The sequence below is a fragment of the Cololabis saira genome, chromosome 8, assembly GCF_033807715.1.
Source record: "Cololabis saira isolate AMF1-May2022 chromosome 8, fColSai1.1, whole genome shotgun sequence".
Taxonomy (NCBI): Eukaryota; Metazoa; Chordata; class Actinopteri; order Beloniformes; family Belonidae; genus Cololabis; species Cololabis saira.
This window is the reverse complement of record NC_084594.1, coordinates 2770910-2793803: the sequence shown is the minus strand read 5'-3', so window position 1 is coordinate 2793803 and position 22894 is coordinate 2770910. Positions and strand designations below refer to the sequence as shown.

Sequence of the window (22894 nt, the reverse complement as noted above, 5' to 3'; positions counted from 1 at the left end):
TTATGTACTTAATTTCTACACCGGGGAAATACACGAAGCAAAGCTTGAAGGCTTACAAAAGTCTTGACGCTTGGTCCGAATTCAAGGCAAGATTTGTTGGTGAAATTAAAGTGATGAGGACACCGAACTTTATGATTTGACCGTTTAACGTTAACTACCCAAAAATCCAACATTACCTGATACAAAATGGGAACTGCAAATCCACGTTTCGGTGCCTGGAATCCAGTTGTTTCTGTGAATTGCAGAGATCCATTTGTCTCTCTTAAGCTTATTTTTCAGCAGTCTCTAAAATGATAACTCTGATTTCTTGCTAAATCTATGAGTTCAGTCGATCGCACAACAGCTCTTTCCCATTTTAGATGTTTTCCAGTTGCTCAAACTGAAAGTTTATGCTGCCACTCAGTCTTTCTGCCACTCAGTCTTTCTGACACTCAGTCTTTCTGACACTCAGTGGGTGAAACCCCCATCTGTGACGTCATGTGCATTCCCTCTATAAGTTCCTCTACTGACCCCCAGTGGCCAAAGGAGGAATTACCTTCTGGATCATCGTGGATTCAACCCCGAAGTTGGAATGTCTGCGCTTATTCTCAAGCGTTATCTCCTCGCCTGCTGTGCATTGTGATTTAAATGTCAAATGTATTTATTTGTATTTATGTCTGAATCAACAACCGTCTTCTCCGAGACTTCCTCACCAACGGTAACCTAACACGACGGATACTCTGACCCCCCAGGTTACGTGTTTGCCCACATGCACCCGGGGCTGGAGTACCTGTACCTGTCCTTCAACAAGCTGGACGGGGAGGGGGTGGAATCCGAGTCGTTCTTCGGGGCCTATAACTCCATGGTGGAACTGTGTCTGGACCACAACCAGCTGCTCAACGTTCCTGCTGGGATCAACGAGATGACCAACCTGCACTTCCTCCGACTGGACAGCAACAGGATCCGGTAGGAAGCCCTCACTGATGTTTACATCTTACCTCTCTCTTTATACACACACACACACATATATATATATATATATATATATATATATATATATATATATATATATATATATATATATATATATATATATATATATGACATTTTCATACTCTATCAAATATGTCTGGTATGTTTTAACCCACTGAAAACTGCTGAAGTTTTAGGCTCCAGTTTTTCCTCCTATCCCGTTCCCGGGCGATGGCTAAGCCCCGCCCCCTCCCTAGTTACTGTTGCTAAGTCAAACAACCTATCAGAGTTGTTTACCATTTTCACCTGGCGCTTGTCAAAACCAGGTTTTCACACAGACGTACCTAAAGACGTCGTCATCAAACCCTGGATGGAAGAGGTTTTCAAAGCAAACTCCACCTTAATGTTTTAGGTTCTTAAAATAATTTGATGACATTTTTGAAATCCAAGACGTACAACAAATTAAACGACTTCAGTTTGAGCCGCTGACGAACACGTAACTTCCTGGGATGTCGGTACTCGGGAGTAAAAGGGCTGGTGATGCTTTACAGAACCGACCCGTCCAGTAACAGCCCAGTCTGAGCTGCTGTTACTGGAGCGTTGCCACGGCGACGGGAAACACAACAAGCTGATTCCAGCTGGCAGCCGTCTCCGAACCTTCACACACGCGTCCTGACACGAAGCCGAGTTTAATCAAAACACAGAGGAATGTGCAGATCCTGCTCTTTACTACCAACTGATGACCCCTGGTGACCTCTAGTTACCTCTAATGACCCTTTAATGACCCTTTAATGACCCCTGATAACCTCTAATGACCTCTGATAACCTCTAATGACCTCTGATAACCTCTAATGACCCTTTAATGACCTCTAATGACCCTTTAATGACCTCTAATTACCCTTTAATGACCCTTTAATGACCTCTGATAACCTCTAATGACCCTTTAATGACCTTTAATGACCTCTAATGACCCTTAAATTACCTCTAATGACCTCTAATGACCCTTTAATGACCTCTGATGACCTCTAATGACCCTTTAATGACCTTTAATAACCTCTAATGACCCTTTAATGACCTCTGATAACCTCTAATGACCCTTTAATGACCTCTGATGACCCTTTAATGACCTCTAATGACCCTTTAATGACCTCTGATGACCCTTTAATGACCTTTGTTGACCCTTTAATGACCTCTAATGACCCCTTAATGACCTCTGATGACCCTTTAATGACCTCTAATGACCCCTTAATGACCTCTGATGACCCTTTAATGACCTCTAATGACCCTTTAATGACCTCTAATGACCCTTTAATGACATCTAATGACCTCTGATGACCTTTAATGACCTCTAATGACCTCTAGTTACCTCTAATGACCCCTTAATGACCTCTAATGACCCTTTAATGAACGCTGACCCTTTAATGACCTCTAATGCCCCTTTAATGACCTCTGGTGACCTTTAATGACCTCTAATGACCCTTTAATGAACGCTGATGACCTCTGATGACCTTTAATGACCTCCGATGAACCTTGGATAACCTCTAATGACCCTTTAATGACCTCTAATGACCCTTTAATGACCTCTAATAACCTTTAATAACCTCTGATGACCTCTAATGACCCTTGATGACCTCTAATGACCCTTCAATGACCTCTGATGACCCTTCAATGACCTCTGATGACCTTTAATGACCTCTGATGACCCTTCAATGGCCTCTGATGACCTTCAATGACCTCTAATGACCCTTTAATGACCTCTAATAACCTCTGATGAACCTTTAATGACCTCTAATGACCTTTGATGACCTCTAATGACCCCTGATGACCCTTTAATGACCTCTGATGACCCTTTAATGACCTCTGATGACCCTTTAATGACCTCTAATGACCCTTTAATGACCTCTAATGACCTCTAATGACCTCTAGTTACCTCTAATGACCCCTTAATGACCTCTAATAACCTTTAATAACCTCTGATGACCTCTAATGACCCTTTAATGACCTCTAATAACCTTTAATAACCTCTGATGACCTCTAATGAAACTTGAATGACCTCTAATGACCCCTGATGACCTCTAATGACCCTTTAATGACCCTTTAATGACCTCTGATAACCTCTAATGACCCTTTAATGACCTCTGATGACCTCTAATGGCCCTTTATTGACCTTTAATAACCTCTAATGACCCTTTAATGACCTCTGATAACCTCTAATGACCTTTTAATGACCTCTGATGACCCTTTAATGACCTTTGTTGACCCTTTAATGACCTCTAATGACCCCTTAATGACCTCTGATGACCCTTTAATGACCTCTAATGACCCCTTAATGACCTCTGATGACCCTTTAATGACCTCTAATGACCCCTTAATGACCTCTGATGACCCTTTAATGACCTCTAATGACCCTTTAATGACCTCTAATGACCCTTTAATGACATCTAATGACCTCTGATGACCTTTAATGACCTCTAATGACCTCTAGTTACCTCTAATGACCCCTTAATGACCTCTAATGACCCTTTAATGAACGCTGACCCTTTAATGACCTCTAATGACCCTTTAATGAACGCTGATGACCTCTGATGACCTTTAATGACCTCCGATGAACCTTGGATAACCTCTAATGACCCTTTAATGACCTCTAATGACCCTTTAATGACCTCTAATAACCTTTAATAACCTCTGATGACCTCTAATGACCCTTGATGACCTCTAATGACCCTTCAATGACCTCTGATGACCCTTCAATGACCTCTGATGACCTTTAATGACCTCTGATGACCCTTCAATGGCCTCTGATGACCTTCAATGACCTCTAATGACCCTTTAATGACCTCTAATAACCTCTGATGAACCTTTAATGACCTCTAATGACCTTTGATGACCTCTAATGACCCCTGATGACCCTTTAATGACCTCTGATGACCCTTTAATGACCTCTGATGACCCTTTAATGACCTCTAATGACCCTTTAATGACCTCTAATGACCCTTTAATGACCTCTAATGACCTCTAGTTACCTCTAATGACCCCTTAATGACCTCTAATAACCTTTAATAACCTCTGATGACCTCTAATGACCCTTTAATGACCTCTAATAACCTTTAATAACCTCTGATGACCTCTAATGACCCTTGATGACCTCTAATGACCCTTCAATGACCTCTGATGACCCTTCAATGACCTCTGATGACCTTTAATGACCTCTGATGACCCTTCAATGGCCTCTGATGACCTTCAATGACCTCTAATGACCCTTTAATGACCTCTAATAACCTCTGATGAACCTTTAATGACCTCTAATGACCTTTGATGACCTCTAATGACCCCTGATGACCCTTTAATGACCTCTGATGACCCTTTAATGACCTCTGATGACCCTTTAATGACCTCTAATGACCCTTTAATGACCTCTAATGACCCTTTAATGACCTCTAATGACCTCTAGTTACCTCTAATGACCCCTTAATGACCTCTAATAACCTTTAATAACCTCTGATGACCTCTAATGACCCTTTAATGACCTCTAATAACCTTTAATAACCTCTGATGACCTCTAATGAAACTTGAATGACCTCTAATGGCCCCTGATGACCTCTAATGACCCCTGATGAAACTTGAATAACCTCTAATGACCTTTGATGACCTCTAATGACCTCCTGACCTGTTGTGCTGTTGTTGCAGGAGCGTCCCGGACCAGGGCGTGTGCGACCCGGCTCGGTCCGGCGACGCCCCGCTGGTGGCGCTGAGGCTGGAGAACAACTACCTCGACCCGGACCGGATCTCGCCCAGCGCCTTCTCCTGCGTCCGCTCGTCCTCCAGCGTCGTGCTGAAGCCCCAGAGGTCCAAGTGAGCGGTACCGGTACCAGGACCGGTACCGGTACCGCTCGTCCTCCAGCGTCGTGCTGAAGCCCCAGAGGTCCAAGTGAGCGGTACCGGTACCGGTACAGGCAGCCCAGAACCAGGCGTGTTGAGCCGCATTTTGTAATAATCGTCCAAAATGTATTAACTTCAACTCTCTTTTCATTTTGTAATAAACTGCCCTATTTTGTAATACATTTTGTTATTGCATTTTGAGAAGATTATAATAAAATGCACTTGAAACTTTTTTACTTTCTAGGAAATGTAATAACATGGTGCATTATGTAATAATACCTATTATTGTTGAATTTATACAAGAGTGACTTTTGTTGTTTTTTTATGCAATTTCCCTCAGAGCTATGTAGTAGGGCTGGGCGATATTGGACAAAAATAAAATCCCGATTTTTTTCTCTGAAAACCTGATTTTCGATTTCGATTTTTTTGGTAAAACTACAAAAGACAATGGAATAAATTGTTTCAAATATTTTATCTTTATTTTTAAAGAAAAAATAGCAAACAAATTTCCCTATTGGGAATGAAGTGTAATTGAAAGATACTGTAAATCCTCCTTGAGTTTAGTAAAGTGACAACATTTACAATTTTCTTGACCAAACAAAAACTAGACGAGCTCTGTCTGTAATGCAGCTGCAAAACAGGAAAATCCATTTTCCAATTTTCCTTTTTTTAACATCGATTGTGATTAATAAATCCGATTTAGATTTAAAATCGATTAATCGCACAGCCCTACTATGTAGCCCAATAAATCTATGTATAAAACTCCAAATATAATTTAGTATAAATTAGTTGCCTATTTGAAGTTTGGAATTATATAGGCCAATAACAAACAAACTATGCTTTAGAATTGTTATTACATAATGCACCATGTTATTACATTTCTAGAGAATAAAAAAGTTGCAAGTGCATTTTGTAATAATCTTCTCAAAATGTAATAACAGTTTATAACAAAATGAAATGACAAAGTTATTACATTTTGGACGTTTATTAGAAAATGCAGCACCACCAGACCTGGTTCCCCCTGGTTCTGGTTCTGAGCAACACAAGAATGTAAACCCCGTCCTGATCTCCCTCCGGCGCCGGAACATGATTAGAAAACAAGGTTCTGCTGAGCCCCGACCCGGCACAGTACCACACAGGTACTGCTGTAGCTCCAGGAGGAGGTTCTGGCCCGGTTCTGGCCCGGGACTCACTGGGACCGCAGCTTTACCAGCAGTGACTCATGCTCTCTCTCTCTCTCTCTCTCACATTACTGTGGGTTCGGCGCCGCGGCCCGCGTGAGAGACGGGTCGGACAGAACCTCAGAAATCAAACACATCTGTCTGTGTTTCTGTCAGACGGAAAGAATCCCGGCGGCCCGGTTCTGGGAGGAGAAGGAACCAATAAAGAGATGGAAAGAATTCCTCTGCACCGGCACCGCAGATGATTCTACAAGCTCAGCAGGACCCGGTCGCCCCGCCGCCGTTAGCTCTGTTAGCAACGTTAGCTTCACACGCTCCTGCGGGCGGGCCGAGCCCGGGACCGGTACCGGCACCTCCAAGGGGGCGTGGCCTCTGAAACACGCCTCAGTGGGGGTGTGGCCTCAGAAACACGTGGGGGCGTGACCTAAGAAACAAAGTCTCCATGGGGGCGTGGCTTCAGAAACACGTCTCTGTGGGGGCATGGCCTCAGAAACACAACTCCCTATGGGGGCGTGGCCTCAGAAACACACCTCAATATGGGGCGTGGCCTCAGGAACACGCACACATGGGGGCGTGGCCTCACAAACAAAGTCTCCATGGGGGCGTGGCTTCAGAAACACGTCTCTGTGGGGGCATGGCCTCAGAAACACAACTCCCTATGGGGGCGTGGCCTCAGAAACACACCTCAATATGGGGCGTGGCCTCAGGAACACGCCCACATGGGGGCGTGGCCTCAAACAAAGTCTACGTGGGGGCGTGGCCTCAGAAACACACCTCTGTGGGGGCGTGGCCTCGGAAACACACCTCCCTATGGGGCGTGGCCTCGGAAACACACCTCCCTATGGGGGCGTGGCCTCGGAAACACACCTCCCTATGGGGGCGTGGCCTCGGAAACACACCTCCATATGGGGGCGTGGCCTCAGGAACACGCACACATGGGGGCGTGGCCTCACAAACAAAGTCTCCGTGGGGGCGTGGCCTCAGAAACCCATATACCCCTACAGAGATCTGGGGCCCCTACAGAGATCCGGGGCCCCTGTAGACATCCATATACCCCTAAAGAGATCCATATACCCCTAAAGAGATCCATATACCCCTAAAGAGATCCATATACCCCTGTAGAGATTCGGGGTTCCTACAGAGATCCGCGGCCCCTACAGAGATCCATATACCCCTGTAGAGATTCGGGGCCTCTACAGACATCCGGGGCCCCTACAGAGATCCATATACCCCTACAGAGATCCGGGGCCCCTACAGAGATCCATATACCCCTGTAGAGATTTGGGGCCTCTACAGACATCCGGGGCCCCTACAGAGATCCATATACCCCCACAGAGAGCCGGGGCCCCTACAGAGATCCATATACCCCCACAGAGGTCCGGGGCCCCTACAGAGATCCGGGGCCCTGATCGTGTGAAGCTAGCGGCGCAACGGCGTCGGCACCGACAGACTCCCGCGTTGCGTTTATTTAACCTGAATTATTAGAATATTATTTTGGTTTACTTTTCTTTCGGCCGGCCAACACGCCTAAATACGAAACCCGCTAACGGGAGTTACGATATTCTTATTTCAGCTATTCGTACGATCACCTTCACGTATAAACAACAAACGGCCCGGGCTTCAGTATTTCCTCAGCGACGCTAGTTACCTCACGCTCAGCAGTTTAGTTCGGGATTCTTCCCCTCGGAAATTATCGGATTAGAAAAACAGCAGGAAATGTGTCGTAAATTCAGAAGATCGGACCAGAAACATCTTTAAAAATCCAGAATTTCCTCCTTCGGCGCCAAAACGTCCCGTCTGCTTTTGTCCTCCACATATTTACTGTGGAGTGTTTTTCATGTTCAGCTGGTTTCTGGATCTTTGTCGTCGTCTTGCTTTGATGTTTTTGCTCGTTTTGTACCAAGATCCGTCTCATCCCGCCAATAAAGACTTTATGACATCATCTTTGTGTCCCGGGTTATTCTGTGAGTCTGAATGTCTCTTCAGTTGAGGTCCGACATGGAAACAACCATGTACCTCTTTTCCACCAAACCCGTTCCAGTTTGGATTCTGTTTCCACCAACAAAGAACTGGCTCCGGTCCAGAAGAACCGGTTCAAAGGTAGCACCAACTCTTTGCTGGTCTAGAGGAAAGAACCGTTGTTGCTGCAACTTTCACGCAAACGCAGAGACGTAACTGACGTTAGCAGAGACGTAACTGACGCTAGCAGAGACGTAACTGACGTTAGCAGAGACGTAACTGACGTTAGCAGAGACGTAACTGACGTTAGCAGAGACGTAACTGACGTTAGCAGAGACGTAACTGACGTTAGCAGAGACGTAACTGACGTTAGCAGAGACGTAACTGACGTTAGCAGAGACGTAACTGACGTTAGCAGAGACGTAACTGACGTTAGCAGAGACGTAACAGACGTTAGCAGAGACGTAACAGACGTTAGCAGAGACGTAACTGACGTTTACAGAGACGTAACTGACGTTAGCAGAGACGTAACTGACGTTAGCAGAGACGTAACTGACGTTAGCAGAGACGTAACTGACGTTAGCAGAGACGTAACTGACGTTAGCAGAGACGTAACTGACCTTAGCAGAGACGTAACTGACGTTTACAGAGACGTAACTGACGTTAGCAGAGACGTAACTGACGTTAGCAGAGACGTAACTGACGTTAGCAGAGACGTAACTGACGTTAGCAGAGACGTAACTGACGTTTGCAGAGACGCAACTGACGTCACTTTGGCCGGAGTTTTCAGAAATGATGTTTTTTGGAGACTTTGAGCTTCGTTTTCGTGTAAACGAACGGCCAAAACTTATGAAAACACCACCGTTTTTGCTACGTGGAAACGGGGCCTCAGTTTTCTTCTTTTCTTCTTTATTTCATTCATTATAAGAAAAACAAAACAGTTCAATATAATCACAACAAATCTCTTTCCTTGAATGAAAGGGAACAGAAAGAAGACTAAGCTTATTTTATCCGTCCCTTTTTCCTAAGAAATAAAATTTCAATTAATGTGATAAAAAAAAAACTAGACACAAAATTCCCTGGAAATTTTTAATTGCCACGGGACCACTGCCGGATGATTGCGATTTTGATGACATTTCCTATATCAAACCATTCAAAAGTTATTGCAGAAAATAGGAACTATCACATATCGACCAATCAGAAGAAGGGGCGGGGCTAATTTGCACCAATGAAGGTCAAGGACTCAAAACCGAGTCCAATGACACCACCCATTACTCTCTATGTCAAACCATTCAAAGGTTATCGGACTATGACATATCGACCAATCAGAAGAATTTTTATTTTTTATTTATCCTTTATTTATACAGATAAAACACTTGAGTCCGAAGACTCATTTTCAAGTGTGACCTGTTCACATCCACACAGTTGCATAAAACATAAAAATGAGACATGACAAGATATGACAGGACATAACACTTGAAACTGATGCAGAGTGGAAATGACAATACACTATAACCGTTAAATAGCTGGAAAATAGAGATATCAGGTTAGTACACTAGCCCCAGACAAAAATAAAACTTGTAGAACACAGACTAGCTTATGTGCTTTAAATGCTTAGCTGCGGCAGAGGTCATCTAGTGCAAGTACAAGATAAAGATGCACTCTCCATGTCTCTAAGCAAAAGCTTAAAACTAGCAAGGGGAATCAGGTTCGTCAACTTCAGACTCTGTTGCAAGAAGTTCCAAGCGGACGGGGCTGCAAAAGAGAACGCCCTTTTGTCTTTCTCTGTGCGGACCAAGGGGATGGAGTAAGAAATGATATCCTGCGTACGGAGAGCGTATCTGGATTGCTTGCGTGAAAAGTAGACAGAGAGGTAGGGTGGGAGCAGACCAAGAATGGATTTGTAAATGAGAGTGTACCAGTGGAGGGTTCGGCGGATGGAAAGAGATGGCCAGTTAACCAGACAGTAAAGCACACAATGGTGTGTAAGTGGTTTACAACCGGTTATGAAGCGCAGCGCTCCATGGTACGCAGCATCCAGAAGTTGGAGACAGCTTGCAGATGTCATGTAGAGGACATCACCATAGTCCAAAAGAGGCAAGAAGGTGGCAGTAACCAGCCGTTTCCTAGCAAGAGCTGAAAAGCAGGACTTGTTTCTGAAGAAAAAGCTCAGTTTCAACTTCAGTTTCTTCAAGAGCATATTGATGTGAAGTTGGAAGGTGAGAGTGTCGTCAAGAACAACGCCAAGATATTTGTAGTTTGACACAATCTCAATAGGTGAACCCTGACGAGACACAATGCCAGGAAGTGCCGCTGACGCCTGCTTGCTGTTGGAGAAGAGCATGACCTTGGTCTTCCCTGCATTCACCACCAGTCTAAGCTGAGACAACTGGGACTGAAGGGTGTCAAAAGCAGTCTGTAGAGACTCCAAGGCACGGGAGATGGAAGAAGCAAAGCAGTACATAATTGTGTCATCCGCGTAAAGATGAACAGCAGCATTTGAGGTTGATCCTATTTCGTTAATGTAAATGGTGAATAGGGTTGGCCCTAAGACCGAACCCTGTGGCACCCCATTAGAGGTAGTAAGCATGTTGGAGGACAGATCACCAAACTGCACAGCCTGTTTACGCTGAGACAGGTAGTTTGTAAACCAGCCAACAGCATGGGAGGAAAAACCAATGTCCGAGAGGCGCTGACATAAGATGGAGTGGTCGACGGTGTCGAATGCCTTTGACAAGTCGACAAAAAGTGCGGCACAGTGGTTCTTCCTGTCCAAGGCCTCAGTGATGTCGTTGACCACTTTAAGAGCAGCGGATACTGTGCTATGCTGCTTCCTAAAACCAGACTGCAAGGGTGAAAGGATATTGTGTAAGGCCAGGAAGTCCTTGATCTGTACATTGATTAATTGCTCAAGCACCTTAGCAAGAATAGGAAGTTTGGAAATTGGCCTGTAGTTGTTCAAACATTTGGGGTCACCACCCTTCAGGAGTGGGACCACAAAGGCAGATTTCCATACCTCTGGGATCTCGTTGTTGGCGATGGATAAGTTAAAGATGTGCGAAACAGGTTCTGCAATGAAGTCTGCAGCAAGGCGCAGAAAGAAAGGGGGAAGATTATCAGGACCTGCTGATTTCCTATGGTCGAGCTCCCTCAGGACTTTCCAAACATCACCAACAGTGAGATGGCAGAACGAGAAGGAGTGATGTCCAGGGAGACTACCGGAGGCCATCCCCAAAGGAGGAGGAGAACTGGGGGGTGGAGAGTTGGCTCCTGGCAAGGAATCAAATAATGAACCAGAGGCTATAAAGTGTTTGTTGAAGCAATTAAGCATCTCTGATTTATCGAACACTGGTACTGAGTCATGGATGATATGAGGAGGTAGCTCAGCAGGGCCAGAGTTGGCAGAGAGAGACTTAACAGTCTTCCAAAATCTTCTAGGATCATTCAAACTGTCAGTAGAGCAGGAAAGATAGAAGTCATTTTTAGCTTTTTTGATGGAGGCAGTAAAGCTATTTCTAACCTGCCGAAAAGAAAGCCAATCGGTTTCAGAGTCGGATTTCCTGGCAACAGCCCAAAGCCGGTTCCTTTCGTGAAGGAGAGAGGACAGCTCGCTAGAGAACCAGGGAGTGTTCCGACCTTTAATCCTGAAGCGCCGGAAAGGAGCGTGCTTGTTAATGAGATAGGTGAAACTGTCACAAAAGTAGTTCCAGGCAAGGTGAACATCACCAATCAGGAGAATGCGGTCCCATCGAAACTGCTGCAGGTCGTGGAGGAAAGCTTGCTCTGAGAAGTTCTTCAAATCTCTCTTGTGAACGATACGGGGCTTAGAACGGGGGATTTTACAATCCCTGATAGCTCCGATCACACAATGATCACTGAGATCATTAGCAAAAACACTGGATGCCGTGAATTTGTGAGGCCTGTTAGTGATGAGTAGGTCAAGAAGCGTTGATTTGTCCGGTCGTTTGGGATTAAGCCGAGTGGGACCTTCAATGATTTGAGTGAAATCAAAAGACAGGCAATGGGCTTTAAAGTCATCTGAAGCTGAGGAGAGCCAGTCCCAATTTAGGTCCCCTAGGAGGACAATTTCGTTAGAGTGAAGCTGAGACAGGAGCTGCATTAAAGAAGACAGTGTGTCTGAGGGGGCTGATGGAGGCCTATAACAGCCAACAACAGTTAGGTGCTGACCTCCAGACAAATCTACATTCAAGGCTAACAGTTCAAATTGTTTACTAGCAGATGTAGAAAGCAGGACATGAGCAGCGAGAAATGATCTAACATAGATGGCCACGCCCCCCCCTCTACGAGGACGATCAGTGCGGTAGATATCAAACCCATCTATGGCAACATCCCTATCTAATATGGACTTTGAGAGCCAGGTTTCGGAGACAACAATAATATGTGCACCAGTCGATTCAGCCCAAATACGCATCATATCCATCTTAGGTTGGAGACTGCGTGCATTAATATGAATGAAGCGTAACCCATGCATGTTTTTAAAATCATCTGGCGTGTTACAAATGGTAGGACCAGACATGGGGCCAGGATTTGAGTGAATATTTCCAGAAATCAAAAGCATTAAAAGGACAAACAGTCTCTTTTTAGCCATGGATGGAGGGGTCAGTCGAGGTTTGGAGTCATTGAAGGTTATGACGTCCAGGAGAGTGTCCACAGAGGTGATTGTGCAGCAGTCTTTTAGGACAAGGAGGCTGAGAAGCTGCCGCCAACTTGCAAAGACTGCGTAGCTGAGAGTGTTAGGGACACAATGGAGTGGAGACTGGGATGGAACACCATAAACAAGGGTTTCACCCCTTGGAGTGACCAACTGGGACAATTCTTCTTTCAAGTCGTACGTCTGACAGTTGTCACTAGTAGTAGAGTCCCACCCAGTTAACAAAAGCATGACAAGAGCAAAGAACAACATTGTTCCTAAGCTAAGGCAATACTTAAAGCAAACAAGAGAGCAGCCACCAGGCAAGCCAAACTAACTCTGCATAGCCTACCAGCCCAGATGGAGAGCCGGATCACAGATGGAGTAGACTAGCAGGGTGGAGCAGGCTAGCTATTGCAGGTCGGGTAGAGGCCAGCTGGGGGGCTAGCTGCAGCAGGAAATGGTAACTAGCTGCAGGGCTGGTTGCTAGCTCCTGTTAGCTAGTTGCTGCTGGTAGCTAGCTCCAGGTAGCTGGTTGCTGCAGGACTGATGCTAGCTCCAGCTAGTTGCTGCAGGACTGATGCTAGCTCCAGCTAGTTGCTGCAGAACTGATGCAAGAAGGGGCTAATTTGCACCAATGAAGTTCAAGATTTCAATACCGAGTCCAATGACACCACCCAGTACTCTCTATGTCAAAGTTATAGCATTTATTTTGGGTTATTTACTGTGTGTGTGTGTGTGTGTGTGTGTGTGTGTGTGTGTGTGTGTGTGTGTGTGTGTGTGTGTGTGTGTGTGTGTGTGTGTGTGTGTGTGTGTGTGTGTGTGTGTGTGTGTGTGTGTCCGTGTCTGTAAGGGGGGGTATTTAATATATAATATGAGTCTGCTGGGGGTCGGCTAAGGTCAAAGGTCAGGGGTCAGATTTCTCCATTTTCCAGGTTAAAGTTTATGAAGTCTGTACTGACTGAGTCATGTGACCAGTTCTGGCTCAGGCAATGAGTCAGCAGCTGAGCTCTGGTTGCCCCGGTAACAAGAACCTCGACTTCAGAACCTTCCGGTTTGGCTGTGAGAAAAACCCAGAATTTGGCTTCTGACAAGTTCTCAATTAACTCAGATTTGTGAGAAAACCGTAGCTCCTAGCAGAAAAACAAAAACATTGTGAGAGACACAGAACCCAGCATATTCTGACAATATTAATTTTATTCAGATATTCCTTAAAATAAGTGAGTAAGGTCAGTGCAAAGACAGAGTGAGATTATTTTGAAGAAAACTTTTGATTGCATTACAGCCAATGGGGACGGACACAGGTATTTGCGCCGCTTTGGCCCCCCCCCCGGTTAAATTTTGTTCATACCCCGACTGTCAAAGTCACATTTTATAAAACCCAAAACCTATGTCTACATTCTGACCAAAAATTATTTGTCTGCCTTTTACGGATTGACCATGAGCTCGAGTTACCAATAAAAATTCAGGTTATTTTTTTACTGTTTCTTGCACTCTAGCAAATGACACCCGCACTCTAGATTTGACAAAAAAGTGATCTCCAGTCCTCGCTTGAGTACTCATATCATGAAAAGTGTACATTTTAGGAAAAAACAGTTTGGGGTTTGGAGAGAGAAGAGAAGTTTTCCTCCGTTTTGAAGTTTGAATGACATTTCTACGTGCAAGTATGAGAAAGTTAAGTGACTCTTTTTTACCTCCTCCCATCCACAGTGTGAAATTCCGCGCCACACACATACATGGGAAAATCTCCCCATTAGTTTGGAAGTTTGGAAATGTTTTTGCACTATTTGTGCGATCGCTCTGAAAATTCACAGGACTGTAGTTAAATTCAGGGCCTACAACTTTCTAAATCGGTTCAGAATTTTTCAAGTAACGGTGTGCAAGTGTTGATGCCCCAAAGTTCTCCCAATGCGTTCCGGATGGGCAAAAAAGCGCACGTTTTTGCACTTTAGGCAAAAACGTGCGCACCAATCGCTAATAAAAGTCATACCACTCGATTCGCGCTTAAGGCGCACGTTTCTACGATTTTACTTTTCGCTTTTTCTCAAAGCTGCGGGACTAGTTACGCGCCAAAGTTTATACGGAAGAATAAATAATAAGGCTGAGCAATAATAAGAGTGCCTCTCCTGGCACTCCTCCTCCATTGCTATTGCATAGCTATGGAGGAGTGCCTTGTGGCGCAGCCGTGGCACTAACTAAAACAAATTACGCAATTTAAAAAAAACACTTTCCAATAAACGTAATAAAAAAAAACGAAAAAAAACGAAACTACAACAAAGTTATAAAATAACACAAAATAGCTGTCGTCTAACACAGATTTTGGTGACTTTGAGCTTCGTTTTCGTGTAAACGAACAGCCAAAACGCATGAAAACACCAGCGTTTCTGCTCCGTGTAAACGGGGCCTGAGGCCCCGGAGCCCCAGCGGAGCCCCGATGTTTTGCCTCGGACAGATTTACGGCCGACCCGCGGTTCTGCTGCTGCTCCCGGGCCGAGGCGACCCAATCATAATATTTTCCTCTGCAGTTCTGAGCCTCTCGTGCTTCCGGAGGAGCTGCGCCTGCGCCGGGCTCACGCTGCGAACACGAGCTGGAAACATTGGGTAATCAGACGGAGGGGGGGGGGCGAAGGTGGGAGAGCCGTAAAAGCAGAAATGCTGCGGTCGGCTCTCGGGGAGCCTGGCGGCCGGCGGGTCGCCGTGATTCAGCTGGAAAACGCTCACACACTCAGGTTTCTGTCGGGAAAAAGAGCCGAGCAGCTGCTCCGCTCATCAGGATCGGCCTCAGACATCCACCGCACGGAGGAACATCAGTCACATGACCTCATCGGAGCTGACAGTCACATGACCTCATCAGAGCCGACGGCCTCATGTTCTCAGCCTCATGTTCAAGACCCGGCTCTCCTCCGTACGGAAGAGTACCAGGGCCAGGCAGGAGAGAAATTAAAATTATATTTGGATTGACTCCAGTGCTTTTAAGGATTGACACGACTACTAACTAGTCCCAAAGTCCTCTAACAGAATAACCAGCTCCAACACCCCCCTCCACCTCAGGAAAGAATGAATAGGAAATGTTACTGATTTAAATTGGACGGAATTTGGAGATGAAACCTGAACCGAGAAAAGTGTCGAAATGTTGAGAAAAAAGTCAAAAAGTCGAGAAAAAAGTCAAAAAGTCGAGAAAAAAGTCAAAATGTCGAGAAAAAAGTCTAAATGTCGAGACAAAAAGTCAAAATGACGAGAAAAAAGTCGAAATTTCGACTTTTTCTCGAAATTGTACAATCAAAAAAAAACTTTCCCTCTCAAATACTTTTTCTCCTGCACGGCCCCGATACACTTCCGTACCTCCATCCAGAGGAACTGAGGAAAATCAAACTACAAAGGTTCAGACGAGCTTTCTGTAGAGAACTGAATCAGTTCTGGTACCAGGACCGGCACCAGAGTACCAGAAGTACAGTCAACAAAACGCCGGCAGCACCGTCTGCTTGCTGAGAAGAGAGATGACGGTATGGTAGACTTGGAGTCCAGACCACCTAAACCAGGACCAGGACTAGACCAAGACCAGAGAGTATCAAGACCAAGACTTAGAGAGTACCAAGACCATCATCACTGGTGTCCAACATCTCAGCGTGTAACTTCCCAGAATCCCAGTTTCTATGTGCTGCTCTGAAAGCCACCAGAGGAAGTCACGCAATACTACTACACTACTACTACACTACTACTACAAACTCTGGAATCGGCTGTCTTCTCTGCAAGAGGCTAGAATAGCCAAAAGAGTTTTTAATTGGGATAAAACACGTAACTATCCTTGGTGTCAGGGAATAAATGCTTTTTTTAATTAAATTGATCTACAACATATTTTTATACATGCTCAGCGGTGTAATATTCAGTATGTGAGTATAAAGAAAAATGGGCCAATGACATCTGGCATAAACCGAAACTTAGAACTTACCGGTTGATGAAGAATATTTATTGTCCTGAACCTTATGCGACTTTACCCCTGGATAGATCAGAAAGATCATTATGTGCTCAATTGCGAACTGGGATTCTCCCTCTGGCCGTAGAAACAGGTATAACTCTGTTCCTGAAGAGGAAAGATTATGTGGTGTTTGTGATTTAAATGTTGTTGAGGATGAACTTCATTTTTTGCTTTATTGTCCATTATATGATGAAGCCAGGCAGCTTTTATTTCAGAAAATGCAAGATTGTAAACCTGAGTTGTTTTGGACGGAGGATGAAGTTGGAATGGTTTTTCAGAGAGGAGGTTTTCTCTACAGCTACCTTTATAAAGAGCCTGGAAACAGAGAAAGGACAAATTATATGGAAACTGAGAAAGGATCTGTAATTTGATCTGTAATGTATAAGTGGAATTTATAATTTTGTGTTTGTGTTTTTATTTGTACGCAGCTGATGTTTGTTTGCTGGTGTAGTGTATCTGTATCTTGTAAGCCCTTATAGGCTGGAACCTTAGAGGTGTGTGACACATTAATAAACAACAATTCATTCATTCATACATACTACTTCCTGTTATGTTGACGTCAGTTCAGACTGGAAAACTGTGCAATATTCTCTTATCCATTCATGTGCAATAGTCTTTCATTCATTCATTTTCATAGTGTAAATATATTTATATTGTCTGTTTCTTATTTTGTTTTTACATAGCCATGTATGCACTTTTATGGAGCTTCTGCTTAATCTCATTATATTCTTATAATGACAATAAAGGCCTCTATTCTATTTCTATTGGCTCTTGACTCCATCTTCTTCAAAGAAACATCTCCTGGATGCACTGGGAAGCATCTTCAGTGATGTATCCTAGGGTCATCGGGTGTTTCGGGTCTCGCAACATCAGACACCCTCTCCTAGGTGACCCAGCCGGGGGTGATCAGCTCCCGGCTTGCGTCCCAGCAGCAACCCACGGATCTGCCCTCTTTAGCCACAACCACCTTGTGGCTTTCTCTGCAGCCTCACTTGCGGATTTAATGGCCCTCTTCTTTGCTGCTCCTGCAATGCCCAAGCGACCTAGGGCTTTGCAGAGCGAGCGTCCCGCGAAGCCTCGACAGCCGACTTCTATGGGCTCATAGTATGTTCTCCAGCCCCTTCCCCTACACTCCTCCACCAACTCCTGATATTTTGCACGTTTCCTCTCGTTGGCTTCCTCGATCCGCTCTTCCCAGGGCACTGTCAGCTCCAGCATGATCAGGTGTTTTGAAGCCTCGGAGGTGATGATCATGTCTGGCCGGAGAGATGTTATAACAATGTGCTGGGGGAACCTCAGCTGTTTCCCGAGGTCGACGTGCAGCTGCCAATCAGGGGCTGTATGTAGGAGTCCTGATGCTGTCTGTGGGCCTTTCACGGGTCTCTCTCCAGCTTTGACAAAGGGGATTGCCTTCTTTGGAGCATGGTGTTGTTTGCTGGTGCTGATAGCTGAGGCTATGCTCTCTGCAACTGCTTTGAGCACCTGATCGTGGCGCCATCGATAGCGGCCATCGGCCAGGGCCCTTGGACAGCTGCTGAGGAGGTGTTCTAGGGAGCGTCTTCCGGAGCAAAGGGGGCAGGAAGGTGTCTCGATCTTCCCCCACACATGGAGGTTTGCTGGACTTGGGAGAGCATCGTAGACTGCCTGCACAAGGAACCGAACGCGATGGAAGTCTGCCTGCATGATGTTGGACCAGGTGACTTTGCGCTGTAACGTGCTCTCCCACCTTGTCCATGCTCCCTGCTGCCGGAGTCCCACCGCCCTGCTCACTCGCTCTTCCTCCACACCTGCTCGGACCTCTTCCTGGAGTAGATGGTGCCTCTCCTTGCCTCGGGCCTGGCTGACTTTGGACTTTGGGAAGTAGCCCAAGCCTGCTCTTCCTGTTGCCAAGACCCCCACCAGTGCCTTCTGCCTTAGGCGAGACTCTGCCACCTCCACTGCCTTCTCAGCCCTCCACTTCCTGCCCGTCCTCACTTCAATCCCAGCTGATGCTACCTTGCAGTCCCTGGAATCCCTGTACTGTAGGGCTTCTCTGGTGCGTGCTACCTTAAATTCCTCAGTGAGCCCACTGAAAGGTAGCTGCAGGGTGTTGCTAGACCCGTACAGGGCAGCGCTGTTGAGGCTGCGTGGAAGGCCTAGCCACTTCCGGAGAAAGCTGCTGATCTTCCTTTCGAGGGATTCCACGGTCCATCAGGAACCTTATTAAGCGTTTCAGGAGTTGATCAGATCCGAGGGAGATGGAGCATCAAAGACGAACCAAACTGGATTTTGTTGTATGTGTCTGTTGTTCTTTGTCTGTTTTTAAAAAAAATAATTTTTGTAACTCTGTAATGGTGTGCTATCTTGGCCAGGTCTCCCTCGAAAAAGAGATTTTAATCTCAAGGGACTTCCTGGTTAAATCAAGGTTAAATAAAAAATAAATAAATAAAAAGATGGTGTTAGTTGATTTAATAAAGTTAATTGTTTTCACGGCTTTAAAATGTAACTTGCTGATTTTTTGGTCGGACCTGAATACTTTTAAATACCAAAGTCGCCGAAACATGTCAGGTATTTAAAAACCTAAATATTCCTGTCCGATGAAAAGAACCAGCAAGTTAAATGAAGTTAGTTCTTCAGAAATGAGAGAAATGGGGATTGATTCAAATTTCAAGAATCGATTTTATTCCGATTCTGAAGATTCAGAATCGATTATCAAGATTATTTCCGATTCCGATATTGATTTGGGTTTATGTTATTAAAACAGTTTTTTCCGCTGTTGCATGAATGATATGACTGTAGTTCTGCAACATATTAATACTAGTATTATATTGAGATTCAACAGCAAGTATTGCAGCTAATGATGCTGTAAGGACCAATCAGCTCCCAGAATGCTGATAGAACTGCTTTCAGAAACATCGTGGGGCAGAATTACCAAACAGATCCAGGGAGGAACGGACAAAATCGCTTTTTATTTTTTCCCAGATTCCGTTTAAATTTTTTCCATTTTCGGTCTATTTCGTTTTTAAATTTTTCAGAATTTGGTTTTTAGCAATTTGTGCAAACCAAGACAGAATATAAAGTAATGCAATATAGACAATTTATGCAGTTATAACTGAAAACTTTAAAAAACTTTAAACATATTTAAAGGCAAAAACATGGCAGTAGTTATTCTGGTGTCCAACAAAACATTTTTTTGGGCATAAACAAAAAAACACCAAAAGTTGTAATGTAATGATGAAAAAAATTATCGATCTTTAGACATACGAATCGATTTTTTAGGAATTAATATGAGAATCGATTTAGAATCGGAAAATCGATTTTTTTCAACACAGGCCTACAGGGAACATCTGTCTCCCGGGTCGGAAACGCTTTAACTGTCTCATTTATGAATGAAAGAAGTTAAAAGTAAAAACTCCACGGGAATGAGATCTGTACTCGGTATCAGCTGATACCTGAGGTTCAGGTACCAGAGAGAAGAAGTGGTACCAGAAACAGATTCAGAAAACTTTATTTATCACCGAGGGGCAATTGCAAACACAATTAAAGCATATCAGAAATGACACCACACACGACTTCCTATGTCAAACCATTCAAAAGTTATGGCAGAGAAAAGTTTTCTAGGGGGCGCTGTTGAGCCATTAGGCCTGGCTTGCATGCAAAATTTGGTGACTTTTGGGGAACTATCAAATATGGACCAATCAGATGAAGGGGACGCGCGCTTTTTGAAAGAAAAAAAAGGTAATGCGCGTTGTCACAGGATGGAGACGCATATTTTGATGTATAACACACCTGGGTGCACGTTACGGTTTGGGCCGTATTAACTGCCGAAGAAATGGCATAAATTGCGCCAAAATTACACGATTAATTCAAAATGGCCGACTTCCTGTTTGGTTTCAGCCATGGCGCTAAGAGACTTTTCCTTAAGTTGCGCCATGATACAGGTGTGTACCGATTTTCGTGCATGTACGTCGAACCGTATTGTGGGGCTTGAGGCACAAAGTTTTCTAGGGGGCGCTGTTGAGCCGTTAGGCCACGCCCATTAATGCAAACCATTAAATATCAGATTTTTCACCAGGCCTGGCTTGCGTGCAAAATTTGGTGACTTTTGGGGCACGTTTAGGGGGAAAAAAGGCCCTCATTTCGTCAGAAGAATGAAGAATAAAGAATAAAAAAAATAATTCCTACAGATACAATAGGGCCTTCGCACTGTAAGTTCTCGGGCCCTAATAATAACAACACACAACAATATAACTGAGGATCTGAGAAGCTGGAGATGCAGCTCTTCAGACCGTTTCCCCGGTAACAGGACGTTGCCGTAGCAGCGAAGCAGCAACATTGCTGAGGCAGCTCGTTGGCAGCATCGCCCCGGTCGCCTTAGAAAAGGCCCAGCTGGGGGAAAGAACAGACCCGGTTCCATCGGTCCATCAGGGACGTCTGACGGGCTGGAAAGTATGAAGGGTCCCGACACCTCGCTCAGGAAATGATCCCCGGTGCTTAATCAGCACTTTAAACGCTGTAATTCCAACGGTTACGTCACCACGGTAACGACCTCGGACCCGTTTCCCTCTCCAGCCGTTAAAGCTGCAGCTCCTCGTCGCCAGCAGCAGCAGCAGCAGCAGCTAAAGAATATGACATTTTTATGAGCTGCTAGCGACGGCACGACTGCTGCTCTGAGTCGTAAAGCTCGCCTCGGCTTTCAGACGCCGAGGAACAGAACGCCAGAATCTCTGCGGCTTATCCTGACAGACGTCGGACCGTCGGGTCGGACAAAGATCGGACCTTAAAGTCGGACAAATATCGGACAAACATCGGTCCTTCAAGTCGGACAAACGTCGGTCCTTCGGGTCGGACAAACATCGTACAAACATCCGACCTTCAAGTCGGACAAACATCATACAAACGTCGGTCCTTCGGGTCGGACAAACATCGGTCCTTCAAGTCGGACAAACATCGTACAACCATCGGTCCTTCAAGTCGGACAAACATCGGACAAACATTGGTCCTTCAAGTCGGACAAACATCAGACAAACATCCGACCTTCAAGTCAGACAAACATGGACAAACATCGGTCCTTCAAGTCAGACAAACATCGGACAAAAATCGGTCCTTCAAGTCGGACAAACATCAGACAAACGTCGGTCCTTCCGGTCGGACAAACATCGGACAAACATTCGACCTTCAAATCAGACAAACATCGGACAAACATCGGTCCTTCAGATCGGACAAACATCAAACAAGATATTTAGGATGGATAAATATAATGGCTACAACAAATATTTCAATGAACAATTCAATAAATTGTTCAATTCAATGAATTGCACCTCTAGTGAGACAAAGTGATATCAAAACTCATTAATACCTCATTAATGAACACAGCAGATCCACTGTATAAATGCCCCCATGTGGTCAGAAGTGGTAACACTACATACAGTGGCTTTAAAGTAGCACAAAGGAGTTTTTTAATGTTAAAATATGAATTTTATTTGAAGGAATATTTGATTATCGTCCAGGAAGTTTGGTCTAGCTTTAGGTTAAAGGTTAGGGTTAGTTGTTTTGGCTTGTTTCCGTCGTCACAGCGCCCCCAACAGGCCTGGCGTGTACCTGGCAGCGTTTCCAGGCGTATTAAAGACATTCATTTCACACATTTCCTGACACGTTTCATCTCGGTGTGGATGTAGTTTAGGAATTTAGAGAGTATTCTGAACATCAGAGTGTTCAGCACGTTCCTGGCCGATGAGATGATTTCCTAACCAGAACTCTGATGGTTTGGAAAATATGACTTCCCCCCTCAGAAGATGCTCTGGAACCGTGACACAGACCCGAGACCCACTTTGGTTCTTGCGGCTGCCAAACCAGCGCAGGGTATTTGGAGGGTCTGCAGTTCCCGCTCAGCTCAGCAGAAAATACCAGCCGAGGATGGAAAGAGGAACCCTGGGGATCAGGCTCCTGCTCGCTTTTCCATTCTTGGGAGGTATTTAGTAATTTCTGTCTCAGATGTGGAGCTGAGTGCTTTCCTGTCGAGCCTCATTAAGACCTTCCTCCTCCGCGGAGCTCATGTCTCCAAGCATCACCTCCGTCTGGCGTCTGCAAATATGAGTTTTTATAACGCCAGCTTGAGGTAGCTGCTACCGTCTTGTAAGGTATCAGCTCTCTGGCTGTTTCTTGGCTGTTTCCTGGCAGTTTCCTGGCTGTTTCCTGGCTGTTTCCTGGCTGTTTCCTGGCAGTTTCCTGGCTGTTTCCTGGCAGTTTCCTGGCTGTTTCCTGGCTGTTTCCTGGCAGTTTCCTGGCTGTTTCCTGGCTGTTTCCTGGCTGTTTCCT

General features: G+C 45.0%; 2 protein-coding genes across 3 annotated transcripts in view; one reads left to right on the top strand and one right to left on the bottom strand.

Annotated features, from left to right (window-relative positions):
- The window catches only part of ecm2 (extracellular matrix protein 2, female organ and adipocyte specific), a 36617-nt gene extending 28664 nt beyond the window's left edge, over positions 1 to 7953 (top strand). The window contains exons 11-13 of one of the 2 annotated variants that reach the window (XM_061726595.1): positions 732 to 945; positions 4639 to 4797; positions 4874 to 7953. In XM_061726595.1, coding sequence (XP_061582579.1) covers positions 732 to 945; positions 4639 to 4797; positions 4874 to 4883 — 383 coding nt within the window. In that variant the 3' untranslated portion in view covers positions 4884 to 7953. Of the gene's footprint in view, positions 1 to 731; positions 946 to 4638 lie in introns of both variants that reach the window. The other variant, XM_061726594.1, reaches the window with a different exon arrangement.
- The window catches only part of cenpp (centromere protein P), a 164746-nt gene that overhangs the window by 36186 nt on the left and 105666 nt on the right, over positions 1 to 22894 (bottom strand). The gene's annotated exons all lie outside the window — the stretch shown is intronic.